Raw genomic sequence first — 25,291 nt, 5'->3', positions numbered from 1 at the left:
GCTTGATACTGGGGGATCCCCAAGATAATTTATGGGTACCGGTTATTATCTCCTGGTGGGCTTGGTCAATCAGAATTTACTTCAGAACTATCTTCTTCATAATGCTCATGGCTTCAACTCTGCATTTCCAACTTTGTAGGGTCAGGAGCCTGCACTGACCTCTAGGAGCCAGACTTGGGGAGGTCAGATTCCTCCAGGGAAAAGGCTAGAGGTCCTGTGGAATGAATGAAAGCTGAGCTAGACGCTCCTTGGAGAGTTACTTCTTGATTCATTCAGTTTCAGCAGCCTGTGGAGGAGGGGCTGGTGGCTCCTAGTTACCAGTTCACAGATAATAAGAGGACTTATCTAGCAATGTCCCCCCCCTCCCTCCTTGGGGCCTTGGAATTCTAATTCCACTAGGAATAGAAGTGTTTCCTACAGATTCTTCTATTTTCTTTGAATCACAAGAGGCAAGAAAAGCCAAGTAAGTTGAAAAATCTCATATTAAAAAGTGAATGCCTTTTAAAGTTGCCAGATGAGACTGTGGTTTATTGAGTGGAAATCAATAAACCACACTGAAATTGCCAACTCTTAGCTGGTTTTAGATTATATTAATAGTTGTCCCCAGGCCCTTACCACATTTATGACCCAAGGAGACAAAGCTCAAGACTCGTACAGAAAGAACACACAGATTTGATGTAGCCACAGATGTAAGAAGATTGAGTTTCTTGATGGGCAGATCTTATAGGGTTGACCAGAAGAGGAATCCCTGGAGAGAGGAAAGTGATAAAGATGAGAAAGTCAAGGAAAAGGCACAGTTAAATGATGCTGCTCCCTCAGGTTGCATCCACACAAGTAGCCATATTGAGCATTTTGATAGACTGAGCAAATGGCTAACCGGTCAAGCTCTAGGAAAACCTATAAATGCAGCAACGGTATATTTTTGATATATTTGTCTTCATGTTCATACTTTTTATCACCTTAATGATACCTCCTCCTTATTTCTCTGTAGGAACTCAAGGCCATAATATCACTGAAACTTGAAATTGGAAGAGAGGCTGCCACGGTCATCTGGTCTACCCCTACTAAAAGCAAGCATCTCTAATAGGTCTCCTGCCCCTCTCCTGAACCCAAAGTTTCACCCAGAAATGGACAACCATTTCTCAGGCAACTTCCATTGTGAAAAAGCATCCCTTTCCATTGGTTCAATGTCTGTTTGCTTATCACTTCCATCTAGTGGTCCTTATTCTATGCTCTGAAGTACTGTTGAGTAAAATGACAACTTCTTCCACAGTCATGGCCCCAGGCATTTCTTCTCTTCTCTAAGCCGAATACAACAGTTCGTCATGGAACAGAGGCCCTCCACATCTCATTCCTCCAGCTTGGCCCCATCTCAGCATGCTCTCCCCTGCCAAAGACACTCTCAAAATGTGCTACCATTTTTTTCCTTTGTACTCTCCTCTCCTTTTTCATCCAGCCAATTCTCAGAAATAACTCCTTCAACCTAAGATGCAAGTGATTGATCATGCTTACTATGTTACCTTCCCAAGACTGTTTACATTTTAACAGTTTTCATTTTAACTGTTTACATTTAACTTGAACTGAAGGGACAGCTGGGAGTGTTTGGGCAGGCAGGTAATAACAAGATAAAGAACAAGAGGAGAAGAGGCATAGACATTTTCCTGAAACCCTTAACATAATGCTTGATACTTTTCCTAAACAGAAGATTAACCCAACAAGAAATTTCATTCACCACTCAAAATCATGAAACTGGTGCTGTGACCTTATGTGGCTCAGGCAGTCTGTGGTGACATCCTCTCAAGTAAGATTACTCACATGGCCAGGCAAATCCCCATAACGTGAATTCCTTGAAGGCAGGAAATGGTCTGATTCTTTCCTGGTTTGTTATCAAGGGGGCCTGAGTGATATTAAAATAGTTCCTCATACAACGTCTTCTGGATGAATGAGTGAATGAGGTCAGAAATAGTTAAAAGAAAGTGATACAATTAAAAGGAAATGATAAAGTTTAAAATAAAAGGATAAGGAAATACCAGAAAGAAAGTGGATTCAGCAGTGTCAATGTCAACTGAATCAGAATTTGGTTAAAGGCATTAATGAGCATAAAAATGGGCAGTCTGTAGTAGTAAAAGATAAAATTTAAGATAAAAAATAAAAATCATATACTGTATGATTATAGTCCATAGGTACCAAACAATGTAGCTGCTAAATATATGAGACAAATATTTCAGAAATACAAAAAAAGTTGATCTGATCTGATCTGATACAATTATAGTTGAATTTTAATAAACCCTTTTCAGAATTAAGATTTATAGACTAAAAGTAAATAAGTGCATAGAAGAGTTGAATGATGCACTTAATAAATCAACTTAATATACATTTCCTTCAGATAAAAAATCTGCGTTTTGTATGTTCAAGATCAATCATATACTTGGCTACAAAGAAAAATGCATAACATTTGAAAATAAAGATTGTACCAACCATATTCTTTGCTCATAATCCTATAAAAGTAGATATGGAAAGCTGAAAATGAAAAACATCAAGAAGTTTAAAGTGCTGGAAATCAAGAAATACATTCTTCAAAAATTCTTGCCTCAAAGAGAAATAAAAAGTAAAATAACAAACTTTTAAAACCGATGAAAACAGAACACTTTATTCCAAAACCTATAGTACACAGCTAAAGCTGTAACTGAGGGAAATTAATAGACTTAAATGTCTTTGTTGTTAAACGGCAAAGATCTAAAATAAGGGAATTTTATATTAATTTTAAAAACATTAGGAGAAGAGAACATTTAAATAAACTACAAGAAAACAGGAAAAGGAAACAAAAACAAATCGAAATGAGTAGAAAAGGACAAATAAATTCTAAACTGCTTCTTTGAAAAAAATCAATAAAATGAATGAACCCCTCACAAGCCTAAGGGAAAAAGAAAATTACATAAGATTAGAAATGAAAAAGGAGACAAAGTCGCAGATAACCAGAGAGATACAAATTACCACAAGAACATTATGAATAATATTCTGGCAATAAAATTTTAAAACTAAAGAAAATGGATTATTTCCTAGCAAGCTCCCTGTTTGAAGTAGAGATTTTGATTATGTCAGTTATCATAGAAGATACTGGAGAGATAATTAAAACTGACCATTTAAAAATGCAGCAGAACAACACTGTTTCACAACGATAGTAGAATTTGTCAGTGTTGTAGGACAGAAGATGAAAATGGGTGGGAGAGATGGCTAGGTCAGAGGGAGGAGACAGTGGAGAGAGGGAGAAAGGGGTTTGTTAGGGAAAAAAGAGTTTAAGACAGCACTTCTGCTAAAGCCCGCCCTCCCCAACTCCACACATCAGATCAGATCAGTGGCTCAGTTGTGTCCGACTCTTTGCGACCCCATGAATCGCAGCACGCCAGGCCTCCCTGTCCATCACCAACTCCCGGAGTTCACTCAGACTCACGTCCATTGAGTCGGTGACGCCATCCAGCCATCTCATCCTCTGTCGTCCCCTTTTCCTCCTGCCCTCAATCCCTCCCAGCATCAGAGTCTTTTCCAACGAGTCAACTCTTCGCATGAGGCGGCCAAAGTACTGGAGTTCCAGCTTTAGCATCATTCCTTCCAAAGAAATCCCAGGGCTGATCTCCTTCAGAATGGACTGGTTGGATTCCTTGCAGTCCAAGGGACTCTCAACAGTCTTCTCCAACACCACAGTTCAAAAGCATCAATTCTTCGGTGCTCAGCCTTCTTCACAGTCCAACTCTCACATCCATACATGACCACAGGAAAAACCATAGCCTTGACTAGACGAAATTTTGTTAGCAAAGTAATGTCTCTGCTTTTGAATATGCTATCTAGGTTGGTCATAACTTTCCTTCCAAGGAGTAAGCGTCTTTTAATTTCATGGCTGCAGTCACCATCTGCAGTGATTTTGGAGCCCAGAAAAATAAAGTCTGACACTGTTTCCCCTGTTTCCCCATCTATTTCCCATGAAGTGATGGGACCGGATGCCATGATCTTCGTTTTCTGAATGTTGAGCTTTAAGCCAACTTTTCCACTCTCCACTTTCACTTTCATCAAGAGGCTTTTGAGTTCCTCTTCACTTTCAGCCATAAGGGTGGTGTCATCTGCATATCTGAGGTTATTGATATTTCTCCCGGCAATCTTGATTCCAGCTTGTGTTTCTTCCAGTCCAGCGTTTCTCATGATGTACTCTGCATATAAGTTAAATAAGCAGGGTGACAATATACAGCCTTGACGAACTCCTTTCCCTATTTGGAACCAGTCTGTTTTTCCATGTCCAGTTCTAACTGTTGCTTCCTGACTTGCATACAGATGTCTCAAGAGGCAGATCAGGTGGTCTGGTATTCCCATCTCTTTCAGAATTTTCCACAGTTTATTGTGATCCACACAGTCAAAGGCTTTGGCATAGTCAGTAAAGCAGAAATAGATGCTTTTCTGGAACTCTCTTGCTTTTTCCATGATCCACTCCACACATACATTCTTACTTTCTTGAATTTCAGAGAGTAGTAGTTTGTTTCTGTTCAACCATAAACACTTATATTCAACTATCATTTTTACTTCCCTGGTGGCTCAGATGGTAAAGCGTCTGTCTACAATGTGGGACACCCGGGTTTGATCCTTGGGTTGGGAAGATCCCCTGGAGAAGGAAATGGCAATCCACTCCAGGACTATTGCCTGGAAAATCCCATGGACAGAGGAGCCTGGTAGGCTACAGTCCATGGGGTTGCAAAGAGTCCGACACGACTGAGCGACTTCACCATTCACTATATCATTTGTACATCCAAGAGCTGCTGCTGGTAGTTTGAGATGATAGTAGGAAAACAGCTATGACATGTTCCCAGAAGCCCTTCTTCCCTCCTGGAGGCCTGCTTCTGAGTGCCCCATGCTGGTGGGGAGAATCTGCAAGGTTAGGGCTCTCAACATGTTCATTCAGGGCCAGGAGAGGGGGAAGCTCTGGTTAAGGGGGGACAAGATAACACTAGGGAGTTAGCTTTCAGGTGCTGGGGCTGTTTGGACTACTTAAGAGGACCTCTGGACATCTGTCCACAGCCTGTGGACAGTGGCCTGCGCTGGGCAGAGTTTTCTTAGAGGGTTTTCACCTCTGCCCACTCTCAGCCATGCCCAAGAGAGAGATGCCGCTTCTGTCCACCAGTCTGGCTTAATGACTGATACTTGTTTTGCTTTCAAGAGGAGATTGTTTGACCACATTTGGAAAACATCATCAACTTTCAGCATCTTAGCCTCAAAGGATTAAAAAATATATATATTTTATAGTTCCTGTACAACTGGCAGAGGCAAGGTAATTCACTGATTAATAATACATTTTGTCCAATTTTTTCTTACATCATACTAGCAGATAATGTGTAAAAACATTTACTCGTGCATAAATACCTGGCCATCTTGATCACACTGCATTATAGAGTTTCTGGGGCTGTGTGGCTTTTCCAGATTTGTTGGACACACTTTTTCCATTTTCAGAATAACTTAGCTTTTATCCATTTTTCTCTGAACAAGTTTGGCAGCTTGCAACACAGTTAACTTTTAATTCTTGTGGGGGAATTAAAGCAGGAACTTGGGAGGGGAAAACAACCCAGATAACTGTGACCCACATGTTACCTTGTAAATGACAAACCAAGAAGTGGTGTAGGAAGAGAAGGAAGGGAAGAGAGAATCTCGTCCAACTGAGCTGAAAGCATTTTTCATATCCAGATAGTCTTCCTCTCCTGAGAATCCAATAAGAAGCATGGCTAAAGGACTGTTCCCATCAGATCCAGTGCTCTGGGTGGAGATTCTCAGGGCTTAATGGAGAGAACAGGGGATTTCCCACAATTTGCCCATAACGAACGAATAGGGTTTCTGGTTCTATCTCCTGCTAGGATACGTGACGGAGCCCCCTCTGGAAGCCTGTCAGGAAACAAAAAGTCCTCTTCCTCCAAATGGAGGTCTTGGGTCACAGTATGATGGCACAACCTGGCCTGCGCGCTCCCTCCAGCCCTGAGGTTCCAGCGCCTCCCTGCTCCTCTTGCCTAGAAACCCTGCACCGAAGGGCTCCAGTTTTCTTCTTCCTCCCGTGGTGGTGAACTGGCAGAGGCAAAGCAGCGAGGAGCCCAGAGGGTGAGCCTGAGGGGTGGTTCCCAGACCCTTGTGTGGACGGAGGGGCTGGTGTAAGACTGCGCCCCCTGGTGCTCATCACTGGGCTTGTCAGTCCCTGAAAGAGCCTCAGGGCAGATCTTCCTGCTTCCTGCCACCCTGATCTCCCTTTCTGGGGTGCCCTCGATATCCTAAGACTCTTTACACTATTGCCCAGCATGTAAATGCCTTGTGGCTTTGTCTGATGTAGAGATCCTGGTGGTGTCCTTTGAGTCTGCCCACTTCCCACCAGCTCCTAAGTCACACATGGATCTCCAGACCCTGAGCGTTATTGTATTGATCGTCTATAGCAGGGCCCAGCCAACTACAGCTTGTGGACCAAATCTAGCTTCTCGCTTAATAAAGTCTTGTTGGAACACAGCCACCCTCTTTCATTCACATGTTGTCTAAGGCTACTTTGCTCTATGATGACAGGGTTGAGTATTTGTAAGAGATTGTGTAGCCTCCAGAGCTGAAATTTGACACTTTCCAGGACAAGGTTGACAACCCCTGGTCTGTATCTAAACAAAGATTGAGAGTAAGTTAATGCCTGTAATTGGGAAGACAAATTACAAAATTCACTGATAATTGTTTGTTCTTCTACTCAAGGTTAACCATTTAAGTATCATAAATCTCATAAAGCTTCCAACACCCACAGGCAAACTGGGAAATGAAATAGATCTCTCCAACCTCTCACATACTGAGCTCAGGTGATTTCCTCAACTGAATTCCCTGCTCAAAGTCGCTGGCTTGACCTGCAGTGAGACATGCCAATCTTTCATCATGAGTCATGTAGGAGCCTAACTTACTGATTACTTCCTGCTACAGAATATCCTCTTGCCCTTTACTCTGACCCCTGAATGTCTGAGTCCCTATTTAGACACGTTCAATGCCCTAACTGTCCCCATTTTGACTTTCAAACTGTGTTTCTCTATCTGAAATTTCTCTTTTATGTAAAGCTGTATGTACCCACCAGTCATTATCTCTGTGCACTCTGGCATCTGCATTCCCTGAATTTTCACCCACTCAGGAACCACTCAGCACGTTTAATTTCATAGCTTCTATTATTTAGTTAAACCTGCTAAGAAGATCATCTCTGAATCACCTTTACAAAAGACTAAATACAAAGAATGGTTTTGTTTTAAGTCACTGACGTTGAAAATACATGCCTTCCTACTAATACCAGGAACTCATCACCAACTTCTTCTAACAGTGTACAGTGGACAGTTAAGGCGATTTGGGCAGAGAGAGAAAATCAATGTCAGGGAGAGGGAGGTATAGGTGTGTTTTGTTCCACACAGGCGCGAGGAGAGGCAAAGTAAGTGAGTGCTGCAGCTGATTGACCCAGAGCTGAGATTACAGGGAGCAGACCCCGGTCCAGGCAAAGAGCATTTCTGCCTATAACTTGGCTAGTCACCACTGGAGGACTTCTCTTCTTCCCCGCTTTTCACTGTCAGGTAGTAGATGCGGTTGGCCTCTGGATAGGTGACTCTGCTGAGTGGGAGCTTGTAGATGGTGGGGTTGTTGGTCGTCAGGAGCAGGAAGGTGAGTGTGGAGAGGCAGAAGGGCCAGGTGCCTGGCGGCACACCAACCTGAAAGCAAGAACACCGGGATCTGAAATGTTCCTGGGCTCCTGGGACCTTGCAGGAGAAGGATGCGGAAGGGGCTAAGAGTGGCGACCCTCCCCCAGTGACTGCCTTCCTAGCGACCCTCCCCTTGGCTTCTGGATTGATCTGCCAGAATGGTTGGTTTGAATCTGAAATGTTGGTCCCTTTGGGGACAATCAGACTCTTCTAATGATGGAGCTGAAAATCCCCTAGAGACAATCTCTCATTTCCGGCTAAACATGAGTACCTCCATCTGTCCACCCATATTCTCCACTGCTAGTTACAACACTTTCTCTTTCACACACACATCCACACAAACACACCCCTCAGAGGCACATAAAATATGCCAGGGCCAGTCCTTCTCTGGGAAAACCTTGAATAAACCTTGACCAGGCTGTTGTGTGGAGTGCTAGTGACCAGAACCCACTCACAAGACTCCAAATGTCCTGAAGCCCTGGTTGGGTTGGGGCACTTTAGGGCGGTGTCGGAGACCCCAGACTTACCACTGACATTATGTTGGTGAGGGCTGCTCCCATGTATGCACAGAACAGGGCTGTGGAGACACAAGGACCATCAGGAGTCAGCTTCCCAGGGCCCATCCCCAGCCTTCCCTAAGAGCGGGCTCCACCCTGGCCCCAGTGCCACCGTGTTGGCCCCACACCCTGAAATCTGGCGTGTTTGCTTGTGACCCATCTCTCACTGGGCTGTGTGCTCTCTGAGGTTAGAGATGAAAGCTTGCATATCCCTTTATCCCCTCCCCACTTCCATGGTAGCCCTGCATAGAGCCAGGGGTCAATAAGCATCGTTTACTACTCCACACTGCCCTTGGTGATGCTCTAGCACAGACTGGATGGCTGGGTGGTTGTCTGTCTGGACAGATGAGTTGTCAGACTATATGAACTCTGAATAAAGTCCCTCTTGTCCAAGATTCTGAGCCGCTGTGATGCTATGGAACCCTCACCAAGTCCCCTCACAGCTGGACCATGTTGGGTCCCTGAGCCAGGCACCTGGCTTCACCCACAGATGAGGACCCCCAGGACAGTGAGGGGAACTCATTCACAGCCCTGGTGCCTCTGGACAAGCTCCTTCTGCCTCTGTTTGCTCTGTTTCCCTGTCCAGAACACCTGTCCCCTCCCTGTCTTTGCTTATCCAAATCCCACCCTGAAAGGGTTGAGATAAGCTCCAGCCTCCTCCCAAAGCCTTCCCAGGTGGTTCCAGCCATAGGAATCGGCCATCTCTCTGAGGATCATAGACAGTTACAGTCTCATCCTCAAAATACCTGGCAGTTTTGACTTGGTGAATATTTGCTGAGCCCACTGGCTGCAAGTCCAGACCCCAGCTGGATGCTGAGGCGGGTCCAAGAGACACAGAAGGCATTTAGAGTTCCCACACTTAACTGGGGGAAAACAAACAAAAAAGCCCTTCTGGATGATATTATACCCTTCACTTGTCTCTAGTTTTGCGTATTAGTGTCCTGTTGGTTCCAGAGGATATAAGCAACTCCAGGACAGGGAGGCTGATGGGACTGGAGTTTGAATCTCACTTCTGCCACCAATAGTTGTGTTTGGACAAGTTTGTCAACCCCTCTGGGTCTCATTTCCTCACCTGTAAAATGGGGCTAAAATCCATGCCTGGCAGTGGCCTTGGCAGGATGAAATGAGTGCTGTTTGTCCAGCACAGAGCGTGGCCCTGGGGTGCAGAATCATGCCTGTGGTCCATTTCTCTTCACACAGCACGTTGTTTACTCAATGGAAATCAGCTCCTTTAGTGCTATGTGACTATTTTCTGGGACCTCAGCCCTCCCAGGCACGTCATCTCACTGGCTCTTTCCAATGGTCTTTTTAGATATCACAGACAATTGCCCTGAGTATTGGGCGATTACATCTCTTCTGCTGGACCATGGCTTCGTGAGGATGTGGTCTGTGTCCTCCAGGTCTAGCCGGGGCCCTAGCACTTGGCGGTGCCCAGTCGATAGCGGCTGAGTGAGAACAGTTGTTGAGGCCAGGAACGTTGCCACTAGCACACGAGGAAATGCGTGTGTGATTTCCTCATGAACTTTAGTGCTTCATGAGGAATAGTGGTGGTGACGCCAGCTGACAGAGGAAGAACCTCAGATCCCCAGCTCTTAGGGTACCCCCACTAAATCCCTTAGTGGTAAGACCGCAGCCACAGTCCTTCCATCATTACTGCTCAGTACTGATGAGGATCCACCATGGGTATCCACAACCGGGGGAGTGGGGAAGGGCAAGGAACAGCAGAGTGGCTTGGCTGCCAGCTTCCCCGATACCTACCGCAGACGAGGGCCAGCAGGTGGGTCTGCCAGGTGAGGGCGTAAAACATGCCCCCGATGGCGATGCAGGAGAGGACAGAGTTGTAGCTCCAGAGGCCCAGGTAGATGGTCTTGAAGGGCGTGGCCACCGTCAGGGCTGTTGGACAAGGTACTGCATTTCTGGCTGATTCGAGGTCACAGCACAAAGGCCACCCTGGCTGGTGCCAGTCCCCAGGTGCCCTTCCTCCCGTTGCTGACTCCCCCCCCTACCCAGTACCTGCTCATCAGAGGAGCCTCTACAAAGGGCATCTGGTCTTAGGAAAGCAACAGTGGGGGAAGAGCAGTGGTTTCCACTGTTTTTCAAATATTTCACTCAGAGGTATGACTACTTCTGGTCATACCTCTGAGGGTGAGGGTGAGGGTGAGTGTGAGTGTGAGGGTGGGCCAAGGAGGTGGGGCTGCAGGCCCTCCCCACTCCTTTGGCCAGATCAGCTGCATTTTTAGCAAGAAAGATTTCAACTGGTTGAGAAAAATTAAGTCTAGACACATATAGATTCATGCAGACGGAGAAATGAGACAGCAGAAGGGGTTGGATGTGAACAGCAGGTGAATCTGGGTGAAGAATTTGTGGGTGTCTCTCAGACTATTTTTAATTTTGTAAGTTTTCTTAAGTTTGAAATTATTTCCAAATAACTTTTTTTAAAGTTGTGCTTCCAAGAAATTTTTGAAAAATATTGGGATAAGTCAACAGGCTCCTATTCCCAAAGCACCCAAGGTCCATTTCTGACTCTACTCTCTTTGTTTACATATGTGAATGTGTGTATAGACACCTACGTAGAAATTAAATCACATTTGTCAAATGACAATCCAATTCTTGGGAAAATTTTTCCTGTTAGCTTAGTCAAAATTTCAAAGTGCTAGGTCGTTTATACCCCACTGGGTCTGCTAGTGCTCCCCACCCACACCGGCTTCCCCTCTGCCTCCCACCCCTCAGCTCCCAGGGGCTACAGGCCAGTAGGTCTCAGCCCTTTTGCATCTCCCCATACAACCTGCTCAGATGGTAAAGTGTCTGTCTGCAATGCGGAAGACCCAGGTTCAATCCCTGGGTTGGGAAGACCCCCTGGAGAAGGAAATGGCAACCCACTCCAGTACTCTTGCCTGGAAAATTCTATGCACGGAGGAGCCTGGTAGGCTACCATCCATGGGGTCACAAAGAGTTGGACACGATTGAGCGACTTCACTTTATACAACCTGCTATCTTTTGGAGACTCAAGAAAGGAAAAAATGAGTCACAAGCCCTGACAGTGTCTAAAAACTTCAGAGAAGATATTAAGCCTAGACTCTTTACTGTGTGCTGGGAGAAATGACCTCAGGAAAATGACCCCTGCTGAGCCGGGGGTGCCCTGGCCTACCTGCCAGCAGCCCCACGATTGAGCCAATGGCTGCATGCAAGCAAATGAGTGGTGAGCAGATGAACAGGGCCACCAGGAACACGCCACCTGTCCAGGGGTTGTCGCAGCCGTATACCTGCCCGACCCCGACAGGGATGGCTTGTAGCAGCTGCAAAGTCAACAAAATCCAGGTCAGTGGAGTGTGGGCTGATAATACAAGGACCAAGCCTCAGGGTGAGGACTGAGCCTTTCCCCGGGGGTGGGGGCGGGGGGGTCATGGTGTGGAATGGGAGGATTGCTGTGCCCGCGAGCGTGTGGGAGAATGTGGAAGGGAAGGCACGAGCTGGAACAAATCGCTCTTCACTCCACCACTTGGCAGGCATCTGAGCATCCCTCATGCAAAACTGGGCAGGTCCCCAGCACAGAGGCTGGAGCCAGGTGGTTCTGAGGGACATGTGGCTTTTGCTTTGAGGGTCTACAGGGTGCCTCCCTGGACTGCCACTGGGAGGTTTCAGGGCAAAACGGGGCTTCCTCTAGACCTGAAATCCTAGAAATACTCCAGGAATTCTGGAAATATTCTAGGCCATTAAAAAAATTTTATACATTTTTTTAATGGAAGGGTAATGGCTTTACAGAAAATTGTGTTGGTTTCTGTCTAGGCTATTTTGATGAATGATTTGACCAAAGATCACCCAGCTCATGGTGGCCGATCCCAGGCTATAGCCTCTGAGCCTGACCCATAGTCTCTTTGTTGCTCACATTCGGTGCTACCCCGGGGATGGGGGAGCCCGGGAAGGAAGAGGAGCACTTCCCCTGCTCTCCAGGAGCACTCAGCAGACAGGTAGCATGAGAAATATCTGGAGAACATCACGAAGCACCGGATCCCTGGGCTTGAGAGTCACTGGGAGATGTTGGAACTGGAGATGATTGATTTGTCAGTGATATCAAGATAGCTTTTTTAAAAAATATCCAAATCATCCACATTTTGGCAAAAAGTTCTTTGAGGGGACAAAGGAAAAGAGGGAGATTGACAGGGCAGGGAGAACACTGGCCCAGAGTCATGAGCCCCAGCTTTTAGGGGTTTCTGCAGAAGTTTGTGTGTGACCATCTCTGTAACACGAGGAGGCTGCCTAACGATCTTCCAGCTTCAAAATTCTGCCAACTCCTTCCTCCATTACCAGCTCATGTGACCTCTTTGAGGACAGGACTCCTTTAGCTGAGGCCATAAAAGGTGCTTAATAAATAGTGTGGATTAGTTCAGTGGTTTCCAAATTTTGTGATCACTTAAAGATCTTTTTAAAAAAATATTAATGCCTAGCACCTCCCCAGACATCCTAAGTGGTGTTAGGGGGCATGGCCAGAGCACCAGGTACTGCTAATCTACAACAGAATTTGGGGACCAACGGATTAGTCATCATCTACTGTAGATGTAGGGAGTTCATTGCATTTCTCCCTTTGATGAAATTTTGTTCTTTTTAACAACTTGATTTAATTCTAGAGTCAGTCTGATTTCTTTAGAGAATTTGAGGTGTCCCAGACAGTTTTTAAACTATGTCTATTCTTGCCTCTGAATGTGTGGCCTTTTAAACACCAGCCATTGTTTGGTCCAGAGCCTATAGACTTGTGCAAGAAATCACAGGGTGCGGGCCCTATCTTATTTAAAGGAACCCTGAAAATCCTTTGTTCCAATCCAGGGACCTCTGCTCCATCTGGGAAGCCAGGTTTAAAGTCCAAGGAGGCAAGAATGAGAAAAATGAGGGGGCAAGCTGCCTTGGAGTAAAGTTTGAGTTTAGAATGAAGCTCTGCTGGGATCCAAACTTCAGCCTGGTGAACCGGGGCCCCGACCCGTCCATGCTGCTCTCTAAGCTACAGCCAACACCCTGGTGCAAAGGGCAGTCAGGTGTGTGGTGGAAATTTCCTAAGGACCGGCCTTCTCTGTACTCTGGATAATTCTTGTGTAACAACAACAAGCCAGCTAAACAAAACAGAAATCACTCGCCTCATTGTTTTAAAGAGAAAGACAGAAATGGCACTGATTGGTCAAAACTCAGATCTGGATGGTGTAGAGGGAAAGGAGTCAGTGGTCAGAGAGGCGGTGCGTGGGAGCTCAGAGGGTGAGCTTGGGCCTCAGGGAACCTGGGTTTGACTCCTAGTACTTTTTACTGTTTGAAGATGAACAAGAAGCATCTCTTCTACGTGGCTGTCTCTACTCTGGTCTCTCAGCACCGGATGGTACAGCCTCACCACGCAGGGCGGGTCGGGGGCTCAGTGGGCCTTTTTCTCCTGCAGTACCGCATACCCTGTGGCTGTCACTCAGACCAGCTTCACCCGCAGGGCTCAGGGACAGCAGATTGTGCCCTGAGGCAGTGTGTCCAGTCAGCAGATGGCTGATCCTTCAGTTCGTTTCGTTCCTGCTCTGACCCCAGTAGTTTTCCATTTGAGAAAGCGGGCTTTCACTTAAACACAGGGCTCTGTCTTTTCCATTGCCTTGGATTTAGGCCCTAACCCTGCCTCTGATCCCATTCCAGCCCCAGCCCCAGCCCCAGATAAAACTTCTAACAAGACAAAAACTTTAAAAAGAAGTTTGGCATTGTTGGCAGCAGTGTCTGCCATGAGGGTCGGGGGAGGCCTTCCTTTCCCGACAGTTTCAGGCTCAGGGTGTGGCCGAGCCTGCAGGGCCTGCGTTGTGCATGCCACCTGGTGTCCGCCTGGCACCAGGGCCACACCGAGCCCCACACTAAGCACATCGAGACACAGGGCCAGGCTGGGTGGGGAGGGCTCAGAAATCAGATTTTGTGAACAATATTTGAAGCACCAGCTACAGCTTGATCTTGGGCAACTAACCCTCCCTGTGCCTTAGTTTTCCCATCTGCAGAAGAGGATGATGGTAGTTAGCATTGGGTTATGGTGAGGTTTAAATGAGTTAGTAAGCTAAGGGCTTTGAACAGTGACTGGTACATAATAAATTTGCTCAGGGTAAGCTGTTAGCTATGCCTATATTCATTAACAGGGCTTCCCTGGTGGCTCAGATGGTAAAGAATCTGCCTGCCATGCGGGAGACCTGGGTTTGATCCCTGGGTTGGGAAGATCCCCCAGGAGGAGGCATGGCAACCCACACCAGTATTCTTACCTGGAGAATCCCCATGTACAGCAGAGCCTGGTGGGCTACAGTCCATGGGGCTGTCCATTAATACACATTAACAAGGTCAAAATTTTACAGTTCTATATATTTAATCTTGTGTGAGATTTTTATTATATCCCTTCATCTCTGATTTCTAGAGATCAGTAGAAGAAATGCCTTTGTCTATTTGTGGATATCAGGACATAAGGCAAGGTTTCTCAGCTTCGACATTACTGACGTTCTGGGCTGGCTAGTTCTTTGCTGTGGGGAGAGGGCCGTGCATTGTAGGAGGTCCGGTACCAGTGGTACATTCCGCCTAGTTTTGACTTTTAAAACATTTCTGTAGACATTCACCGTCCCTAAGAGGGGAAAAAAAGTCACTCCTGCTTGAGAGCCACTGATATGGAAAATACACAAAAATTTACCTCCATCTTCTATTGATAATATCTTTTTTTTTGGCAGGGGCGGGGGACATGCCTCGTGGCTTGTGGGATCTTAGTTTCCTAACCAGGGATCGAACCTGGGCTCTTGGCAGTGAAAGCTTGGAGTCTTAATCACGGAACATCCAGGAAATTCTCCTATTGCTAATATCTTTAAATTCCTAATTTTAAATATTATTTCGGTGCCTTGACCCTTCACCCACCTATTCATCTTATTTAATATTTTCCCCTCAAAGCCACCATTCTGTATTGCCAGCCTAACCCTTATCTGTACCCTTGTTTATCATCTGTTTCCCTGGGCAGATTGTAGGTGTTCTGAAGCCAGGGATGTTGTCCTATTTTCTGTGTATGCCCAGGGCCTGATGACAAGCCTGGCACATGTAAGGTCTCCAGTAGGGGGTTATGGAAAGAAGCTATGGAAGTGGCAGTGACCCTTTCCCGTGCTCCTCTCTGCTAAGATGCATCATTCACTGGAGGTGCAGAGAAACTGAGAGCCTGAGTAATCCACGAAGTGGTGACTGAGACGGCTGCAGTGGAAACAGGCCCCCACACACCTGCCGTTGGCAACTCACCAAGGGCATCTCAATCTCCGACCAGGTGATGTTGGGCACTGAAGACACAGGCTCCACCAGCGTCGTGGGGAAGAAGAGGTTGTAGTGGCCGGTGGCTGCCAGGTACAGGGTCACGGCGAGGTTGAAGGGCAACGTGAAGACAGGGAGGTCCCACTTGCTGAAGATGGAACTCAAAGCACTAGAAAAGACGGGGCTGGAGATGAAAGAGAGAAAAGATTTAATTGCTGTGATCAGGCTTCAGTCTACACTGTCTAGTCCGCTCTGGTCACTGGGCCACTCACTGTTCCCCTTTCCTTGACAGTCATTCCTGTCTCCCTTGAGAATCTAGTGGTCCACTGACCTGGGACTGGATATAAGCCAGTGTTCAGTATAAGTCTACATCTTTGGGAAACAAAATTTAAAAGTCTTATAACTTGTTTTCAGTAGGAAACTTTATAAAATAATTTATATATTTCTTTGTTTCTTAAACCAAGAAAACAAAATCTAATCCTTACAAAATGGCATGTGTTGCCTTTGGATCATTACAAGGTACATCATGATGTATCCTGGGCTGTGATGACATTTAGAATATATGCTTTAAATAACCTTCTAGGGGGAGGCTGCTATGGACATAGGAAACTCGCAGGCTTGAATTCAGCTGAAGTGCTTGGAACTATTCTGGGAATCAGCACGTGAAAATGAAACCTTCAGTTGATTGTGTTTTCTGTTTTCTTTTCATCTTCCTTGTAGAGAGCACGGATATTGGAGAAAGAGGGAGTGAGGTGCAAATCCGAACTCCTACACTTAAAGGCTGAGTGAGCAGCACTAGGAAATTTACCTTGCCTCATCTCAGTTTCTTCTGAAAGGACCATCACCTGGCATCCAATGCCCTATGCCTCCCACAGCTGCACAGGTGCACAGCTGCAGGCCAAACTTGAACTCATGTGATACGGTTGATTGGTTAACTTTTAATTAAGGATGCTCAGTCTCAAACAGGCATTTAAGCCTGCCCTAATCCCTACTATAGATCCCTAGCAAATTAACTTTCCAATTTTCTGAGACAACTATTTCACATTTTCTCCTTTCTCCTCAAATCTTTGCTTTCTGTCTCCCTTTAGTTTCACTAACCACCTTGCTTTACTTCGTTAAGAAAAACAGAAATGACATGATGAGAAATGCCTCATCTTCCTGACCATAAGATTCATATTCTAACTGCCTCTCTGCCTTTTCATACAATGGATTGTTCCTGCTGTCTTATCAGGCTAATTCTTTTTCTTGTACTTGGGATCCAGCCTGTCTCAAAGTCTTGGTTCCTGCAATTCTGTCCTTTCTTTTTTGCAGCTTCAACCTCTCCTTTTTCTCCAGGTCACTCTCATAAATACATAACGTGCTCTAGTGCGTGTGTGCTCAGTCGCTCAGTCGTGTCCAACTCTTTGCGACCCCATGGACTGTAGCCCGCCCCAGGGTCCTCTGTCCATGGGATTTTCCAGGCAAGAATACTGGCGTGGGTTGCCACTTCCTACTCCAGGGGATCTTCCTTCCCCAGGGATCCAACCCAGGTTTCCTGTGCTCCTGCATTGCAGCTGAATTTTTTTTACCACTGAGCCACCTGGGAAGGCCAAAGTGCTCTAGCACCTTCTAACATAAAGACCTTCCCCCTTTAACCTGATTTCTACTCCAGCTATTGCCCCATTTCTCTGCCTCCTGCACAGCAATACTCAAGACTAGTCTGTCTCTGCTGTCCCCAATCTTTCTCTTTCCCTTCTTTACTGAACCCACTCCTATCAGGTATATGTTCTACCCACACCATGGAAATGGCTCTTGTCCAGCTCACAGATGCCATCTCTCTTGCTGAATCCATGGTCAATCTCTGCCCCTTTCATTTGACAGTTGGATCCTGAACCCTTCCATCAGGGATTGAGAGCCTTCTGTCAGGGCGACCACGACACTGCACTCAGTTGCTTCTGCAGGCGCTCCTCAAGTCCCCTTTGGCAGTTCTTCCCCTCTTCTGCCAGACATCTAAATGTTGGAGGATCCTACAGCTCTGTCTTGGGTCTTCTCTGTTTGAACCCTCTCTTTCTGCGTGACTGTCTTTAGTCTCCAGGATGAAGTATCTTCTATATGCTACTATTTTCTAATCTTGACCAGATCACTAAGTTCCAGATTTGCACATCCAATGTCTTTCTCAGCATCTCTACTCAGAAGACTGAAGTTTAATGTGTCCAAACAGAACTTTTGATTTGTGTCCTGCCTCCCACCACCAACTTGCTTTTTTTCCACTGCGTTTTCCATCAGCCCAAGTTCTCAGGCAGATTATAGGAGCACACTTCTTCTTCTTTCCTCCCTGCCTCATCACACTCCGCAGCCTCCCAGAATATCCTGTTGCCTTCACCATCCTTAAAATATACCCTAAGCCTAGCCACTGCTCATCGCCTTCATGGACATGGCTCTAGTCAAAACATTTCTGTCCTCTGTGGGTTATTGCAGCAGACTCCTAACTACACTTCCAGCATCCATGCCTGTTCCAGCTAAAATCCACTCTACACTGCAAGGAGAGAGATTTGTTTAAATTTATCCACATCCTTTCACTCGTCTGCTTAAAGCCCTTTAACTGCTTCTCACCACAGCTGTAGTAAAAATCGAAAGGCTTACTGGAGAGGTAGAAACTATTAGGTACAAAGTAAGCTACAAGGATATATTTGCAACACAGGGAATATAACCAATATCTTATAATATTTATAAATGGAATATAATCTTTAAAAATTGTGAATCACTATATTGCACACCTGTAACTTATATAACATTGTACAGCAACAATATTTCAATTAATAAAAAGGCTCCCTGGAGTCACATGGTGCCTGGGACATGGCCCTCATTACTTCTGCCCTCGCCTCCTGCCACCCCTGCTTCATTCACTGGGCTTCAGCCCCACTGGTCTTGTTTCTTGAACACATCATGCTTTTTTAGTTGGAATTTTTTCACATGCTGCTGGTTCTGCCTGCGACTTCAAATGGCAGGTACACTCTCGTTTAGGTGACTGTTTAAATATCCCCTCTGCAAAGTGGCCTTCCCTGACCATGCAAGTCTGGACCACTCCTCCCCATTTGCCCTGTTTTGCTTTCCTTAAAGCACTTACCACATCTTGAAAGGATCTTTTTAATGAACAATTTATGAATTTCTTTCTTTCTTTGCCAAGAAGAATGTAAGCTCCCAGAGGATGGAGACCTTCTCTTGCTCACAGCTGTCCCCACCATCTAGAACAGTCCCCGGACAATGAAGGCCCTCAGCAAATTGTAGTTTGCCGGGGAACTCTGGCACTGCTAGTCTCTGCCCTGTGGACTGGCTTCTAGGAGTGAATGAATGGATTAGTGAAGTGCCAGGGTAGAGGGGCTCTTTTTTTTTTTTTTTTTTTTCATTTTAAATTGGGAAGTGAGGGTAGGGCGAGTGCATTGTAGACACACTGGCACCCAGTGCACCGTGGCTTAGGGGCTTAATCTCTGCAGCTATAAACCAAATGGGTGCAAATGAAGACAGGCCCTCCTCCTCCTGCAGCGTGGCGTGTGGGGGGCATTAAGGAAATCACCACAGAAATGACTGTCTTAACATTTTGTCTTGATACATTAAAGAGGAAATCCTAAGAAGAAATGTAAATTGCCCAGAATGCTTAATGTCTTAATTTATTTGCAAACACTACTAAAAAGCGCTGGAACAGCACTTAAACTAAATTAAACTAACGGGTTTTAGTAACTCCTGACTTTGAAACCAGAGAAAGATGTTAAAAATCAGATGGCATGTCGGAGAGTTGTAGAGCTCAGGGACTAGGGGACACAGGCTCCCCTGAGGCTCTCAGTCACTGCGTAGCAGTGGGTGTGGGCGTGGGCGGCAGTGGTGTGTGACCCCCGGCAGTGGGCGTGACCCCCGGCAGTGGGTGTGACCCACGGCAGTGGGTGTGATGCTACAGACACCGCAGGTTCAAGTGAACTGGGTATCATGTGTGTAAAAGGCCTATTTGTTCCCAACACCCTTCATCTTGACTTTTTTATTTTGAAAAATGAGGCGATCGCATAGCAAGACCTCAACTGATGCTTCTTGTTCAAAGATTCTATGCTTTAAACAGAGACATTTTGTCCCAAGCAAGCTCTCTGATTCTGTTAGAAGTGAAATTTCAGCTTTTGGGTCTCGGTTAGGCCGCTGGATAGATGATTCCCGTGTAGCCTGGAGTTGAATAGTGCGGACTCTGGGTTTATCACCTGGGGTAGGTTACGCAGCCTCTGCATGCCTCCCCTTCCCTTCTGTAAACTGGGGACAGTAATAGCCCTCCCTTGCGTAGCACTTAGAAAATACTTGGTAAGTGTTAGCCCTCGTTAGTAAGCCTATCATAAAGAGGAGTTAATCAGGACAGTAAAACCTATGTGGTGGACTTCCCTGGTGGTCCAGTGGTTAAGAATTCACCTGCCAAGGCGGGGGACACGGGTTCAGTCCCGGGTCTGGGAAGATTCCACGTGCTGTGGGACAACTGAGCCTGTGCTACAGCTGCTGAGGCCCACACACTCTGGAGCCTACTTTACGACAGGAAAAGCCACCACAATGGAAGCCCACATATGGCAATAGGCAGAGTGGCCCCCACTCACCATCCCTGTAGAACCCATGTGCAACAAAGACCCAGCACGGCCGTAAATAATAAAGAAATAGCCAATATTAAAAAAAGTGGCATTTGGCCTTTGAAAGGTCCCTATTATTCCCAACTCAAAATGACCCCCTCGTGTTACAACTGAACTCATGGACTCCTGGGAGACAAGCCAGCCTTTGAAGACACTGGGCCCCCTGCCAGTGTCAGACACAACGCCTTGGGTCCCTGTAGGTGTTTAAGCAGAAGGAAGGAGGTGCCTCACCAGGACATGGCTGTGAGGGTCACAGGAAGCAGAAGCCACCAGTAATAGTCTAACTTCTCAGAGAACACAGCTATCAGCACTCCCACCAGCATCCCGTTGTACCCGTGCAGACCCGAGGCGATGGCGGCCCTGGGGGCGAAAACACAGTTACCGTGTAAATTTGGGGGCACTCACCGGGCCCATTCCTGGTGCTCACAGAAAAAAAATCAGCTCATTTGATGAATATTGGGTAGTCACCCTGCTGCCGGTATCTTTCTAGATCACACACACACACACACACCATGATCACTCTCATTGATCTGGAATTAAATGATGCACTTTGTGTATAAGATCTCCTTTGCAAGTCAGGGCAAGCTAGGCTCCTTGACGTAGAGGGAAATCTAATAGAAACCTGACACCAGGAAAGTGTATGTGTGTGTGCATGCACACGTGTGTGTGAAAGAGACAGGGCAGGAAGAAGAAGGGAGGCAGGGAGGAGAGCGTGTGTTCTGACTGTGCTGTGTGACACTGTGACTTTCTGACGTTGAGTGCTTTCTCCTGTCTGAGGTTGTCCCCAGAGTTGACGAGGGGTGTTCGCTGTGAGGCCCATGCTCCTCCCCATGCCCGGCATGGCAGGAAGACCAGAGGTGCCATAGAATCCAAGCTTTGCCTCCTTCTGCTTCATCAGAGATGTCTGTGTGCACCCAAACTCTCCCTGATCTGAGTGAACTCTGCCCTTGACCCTTCCCATTGCTCTGCTGGGCAAGGGATGAGACTGGGCAAATAGCATTGCAAAGCCCCCACAGAGAATGAGAGTTGTGTGCTGTGGTCTCCGCTGCCCTCCACTGAAAGCTTCATGGGGCCAATGCTCATCTGATGTGAGTGTCAACAGTGTCTGTACAAGGAGCTGCTGAATGGCTGTGAGTGCGTGTTAAATCCTACCAGGTACTGACTGTTTCACAGGCAGAGGCATCTGGAAGCATCATGTCCTGTAGTGGAGGAAGGGTGCTCTGACCAGAGGAGGCTCCTGCCTGGCGGAGGCCACGGCTTAGGTCTAGAACAGGGGGGCCTCCAGTTGTGGAGTGAGCAGGAGATCAGCTCAGCTAGATTAGGGGAGTGGGAGGCAGGGGAGAGGGTGCGCAAGTGTATCTAGTTTCCAACAAGAGAAGCTGAACATGGGAGACTTGTGTGGGGACACTTGTATGGGATTCGGGCAGCTGGGTCTTTAGTTGCTCCTGGGAGCAGGCGGGGGGCTGAGAAATAACAGGGCAAGAGGAAAGACCACTGGAGTTCAGAATCTCCTCAGGACTAGAATAACTACCTGAGAAACCTATGTTTTTGGGGAAAAAAAAATCATTATCTTTAAGGGTGTTTGCATTTTCTCCATATTTTCTCATTTCTGTTCCATGTTAGAATTTAGTCCTCTTTTAGTTTTAATAACAGCTGATTTGGGAAAACTGAGCAGAGACCATTGACCCATATTGGCAGGAGGGTGTATAGGGCGTATAGGGTGAGCAGGAATCAAATAAAGGAGCTCAGGGGAGATAAAATTAGGGGTCATCTAAGGGCTGCCTCCACAGTTGCCCTTCCCCATGGCAAGTCCTCTCCCTGGACCCTTCTGTACCAAAACTTTGGTGGCTTCTGGTTTGATCGTCAAAAGGAAACCCATCAGCTTACATCCCTACCCTGACCATCAACAATATAAAATGAGGTTCAATCTCAATGCCCCCAAAGACCTTCATTAGAACCACGTTCCTCCAGGACACTGCGGCATCATTGTTGCTGAACTTGAGGCTGCAGTGGTAAAGTGCCTTCTTGGACTAGTGGGGGTGGGATAGGAGAAGTAAGGATCGGGGAGTCAGCGTAGGGGGAAGAGGGGTGGACAGGGAGAAGGGGTGTAGCGGGGAGTGGGGATAGGCCAGTAGGCATTGTGGAGGGGAGTGGTGGCGGTCATGACTAGGGTATGCAGCTACATCAGTGGGGACCGTGGTGAAGCTGGGGCTTCTCAGAATGATGTGTGTATGGAGGGTGCTTAGAGCTTTGAGCCTATGATGTAGAACATGTCACTGACCTTCCATCAATGAAGGGGGAGTCTTTGCTAGACACTGTGGTAGAATATGGAACATCGGAGATGGAATTCTTGTTCTCAACAGAGCCAGTGAGAGCAGACTCAGAAAGCAGAGTACCATCCCATATGGTATGGGGGTATATTCTGTGATTGTTCAAAGAGAAAGGAGGGTTCAGAGAGCACTGGGAGAGTCAGGAGTGGCTCCCTGGAGGAGGAGGGATTTGCAGGAGGTAGAATTAGATTTTACAGTGGAGGTGATGAAATAGATTTTAGGGATTAGATTTGGTAGACGGAGTGCCTGAAGAACTATGAACAGAGGTTTGTAACATCATTCAGGAAGCAGTGACCAAAACAATCCTAAAGAAAAAGAAATGCAAGAAGGCAAAGTGGTTGTCTGAGGAGGCTTTGCAAATAGCTGAAAAAAGAAGAGAAGCAAAAGACAAGGGAGATAGGGAAAGATATACCAAACTGAATGCAGAGTTCCAGAGAACAGCAAGGAGAGATAAGAAGGGCTTCTTAAATGAACAATGCAAAGAAATAGAGGAAAACAACAGAATGGGAAAGACTGGAGGTTTCTTCAAGAGAACCGGAGATATCAGGGAAATATTTCGTATAAGGAAGGGCACCGCAAAGGATGACCTAACAGAAGTAGAAGAGATTGACAACAGGTGGCAAGAATACGCAGCAGAACTACAGAAGGAAGGTCTTAATGATCTGGATAACCATGACGGTGTGGTCACTCACCTAGAGCCAAACATTCTGGAGTGTGAAGTCAAGTGGGCCTTAGGAAGAACTAAGAACAAAGCTACTGGAAGTGATGGAATTCTAGCTGAGCTGTTTGAAATACTAAAAGACGATGCTATTAAAGTGCTGCACTAAATATGCCAGCAAATTTGGAAAACTCAGCTGAGGCCACGGGACTGGAAGAGGTCAGTTTTCATTCCAAACCTGAAGGGCAACACCAAAGAATGTTCACACTGCTGTGCTGTTGTGCTCACTTCACATGCTATGTGGTTATGCTCAAAATCCTCTAAGCTAGGCTCCAGCAGTATGTTGACTGAGAACTTCCAGATGTACAAGTTGGATTTAGAAAAGGCAGAGGAATCAGGGATCAAATTGCCAACATTCGGTGGATCATGAAGAAAGCAAGGGAGTGCCAGAAAAACATCTACTTCTGCTTCACTGATTATGCTAAAGACTTTGACTATGGATCACAACAAAATATGAAGAATTCTTAAAGAGATGGGAGTACTAGACCACCTTACTTGTCTCCTGAGAAACCTGTATGAGGGTCAAGAAGAAACAGAACTGGATATGGAAAACTGACTGGTTCAAAATTGCAAAAGGAGAATGACAAGCATGTATATTGTCACCTTGCTTATTTAACTTATATGCAGAGTACATCATGTGAAATGCTGGGCTGGATGAATCACAAGCTGGAATTAAGATTGCTGGTAGAAATATCAACAACCTCAGATATGCAGATGATACCACTCGAATGGCAGAAAGTGAACAGGAACTAAAGAGCCTCTTGATGAGGGTGAAAGAGGAGAGTGAAAAGGCTGGCTTAAAATTCAGCATTCAAAAAACTAAGATCATGGCATCTGGTTCCATCACTTTGTAGCAAATAAAAGGGGAAAAAGTAGAAGCAGTGTAAGATTTTATTTTCTTGGGCTCCAAAATCACTGTGGACTGCCCTTTCCAATCACTTTCATGACTGCAGCCATGAAATGAAAAGAAGCTTGCTTGCTACAAGGAAAGATATGACAAACCTAGGCAGCATATTAAAGAACAGAGAAATCAGCTTGCAACAAAGATCCATACAGTCAAAACTGCGGTTTTTCCAGTAGTCATGTACAGATGTGAGATGTACATGTACATCATGTATAGATGTAAAGAAGACAAAGCACCAAAGACCCTTCGGCTGCAAAGAGATCAAACCATTCAGTCCTAAAGGAAATTAACCCTGAATATTCATTGGAAGGACTGGTGTTGAATCTGAAGATCCAATGCTCTGGCCATCTGATTCGAAGTGCTTACTCACTGGCAAAGACCTTGATGCTGGGAAAGACTGAAGGCAAAAGGAGAAGGGGGCGACAGAGGATGATACGGTTAGACAGCATCACCAACTCAGTGGACATGAATTTGAGCAAACTCTGGGAGACAGTGAAGGACAGAGGCCCCTGGTGTGCTGCAGTCCGTGGGGTCACAGAGAGTCAGAAGTGACTTTAGTGACTGAACGACAACAACGGGATTAGATAGGCAGGAGCAAAAGCTCTCAGCTGGGAACAGTGTGATGTTGTGTGGTAGGTTGGGTGAGGCCTGTCAGAGAAGGCTTTGGAATCTGGCTGAGGGATTGGGTTTTTACCTAATGCACTCTTGTCTTAGATTCTTAATCCAGACATTTGGGAAGATTAGGCAGACAAGGTGTGTGTTTCCCTTGTAAAATTGGGAGCAAAAAAATCATTCAAAGAGTTGCTCTTTGAATGACTTGGCAAGTTTTCCAGTGGATTATGGTCAGCAGGGAAGAAGGAGAATCAAACTGTCAGATCAGGAAGGAACCTGGGCTTCTTGAAGATGACCTGTAGATTGGCTAGATGGAATTCACCTCAGGGGATTTTTGGCAAACAACGATGGAGCAGAAAGGACAAGAGCTGATCCTGTCTGAGGCCGGTTATGTGTCAGCTGCTGTGAGGCTTTAGGTAAATGGCAGCAAGGAATAAGGAGCCCAGTGCTAGAAGCCAAGACACAGATCTTGGCTGGAGTGCATTTCTCCTGTCACTCGCCAGAACTACACCCCAAAGAATTCAGCCTCTCATCCATCTGACCTGG

General features: G+C 46.2%; 1 protein-coding gene across 2 annotated transcripts in view; it reads right to left on the bottom strand.

The window, feature by feature from the left end:
* Positions 1 to 25,291, bottom strand: part of SLC14A2 (solute carrier family 14 member 2) — a 70,299-nt gene that overhangs the window by 27,023 nt on the left and 17,985 nt on the right. For both annotated transcript variants that reach the window (XM_019986467.2, XM_019986468.2), the window contains exons 4-9: positions 20,413 to 20,541; positions 15,542 to 15,734; positions 11,430 to 11,577; positions 10,040 to 10,174; positions 8,252 to 8,301; positions 7,559 to 7,733 (exon numbers count right to left, since the gene is read on the bottom strand). In XM_019986467.2, coding sequence (XP_019842026.2) covers positions 7,559 to 7,733; positions 8,252 to 8,301; positions 10,040 to 10,174; positions 11,430 to 11,577; positions 15,542 to 15,734; positions 20,413 to 20,541 — 830 coding nt within the window. The remainder of the gene's footprint in view (positions 1 to 7,558; positions 7,734 to 8,251; positions 8,302 to 10,039; positions 10,175 to 11,429; positions 11,578 to 15,541; positions 15,735 to 20,412; positions 20,542 to 25,291) is intronic.

The sequence above is a fragment of the Bos indicus genome, chromosome 24 (genome assembly GCF_029378745.1).
Source record: "Bos indicus isolate NIAB-ARS_2022 breed Sahiwal x Tharparkar chromosome 24, NIAB-ARS_B.indTharparkar_mat_pri_1.0, whole genome shotgun sequence".
Taxonomy (NCBI): Eukaryota; Metazoa; Chordata; class Mammalia; order Artiodactyla; family Bovidae; genus Bos; species Bos indicus.
This window is presented reverse-complemented; position numbering and strand designations above follow the sequence as displayed.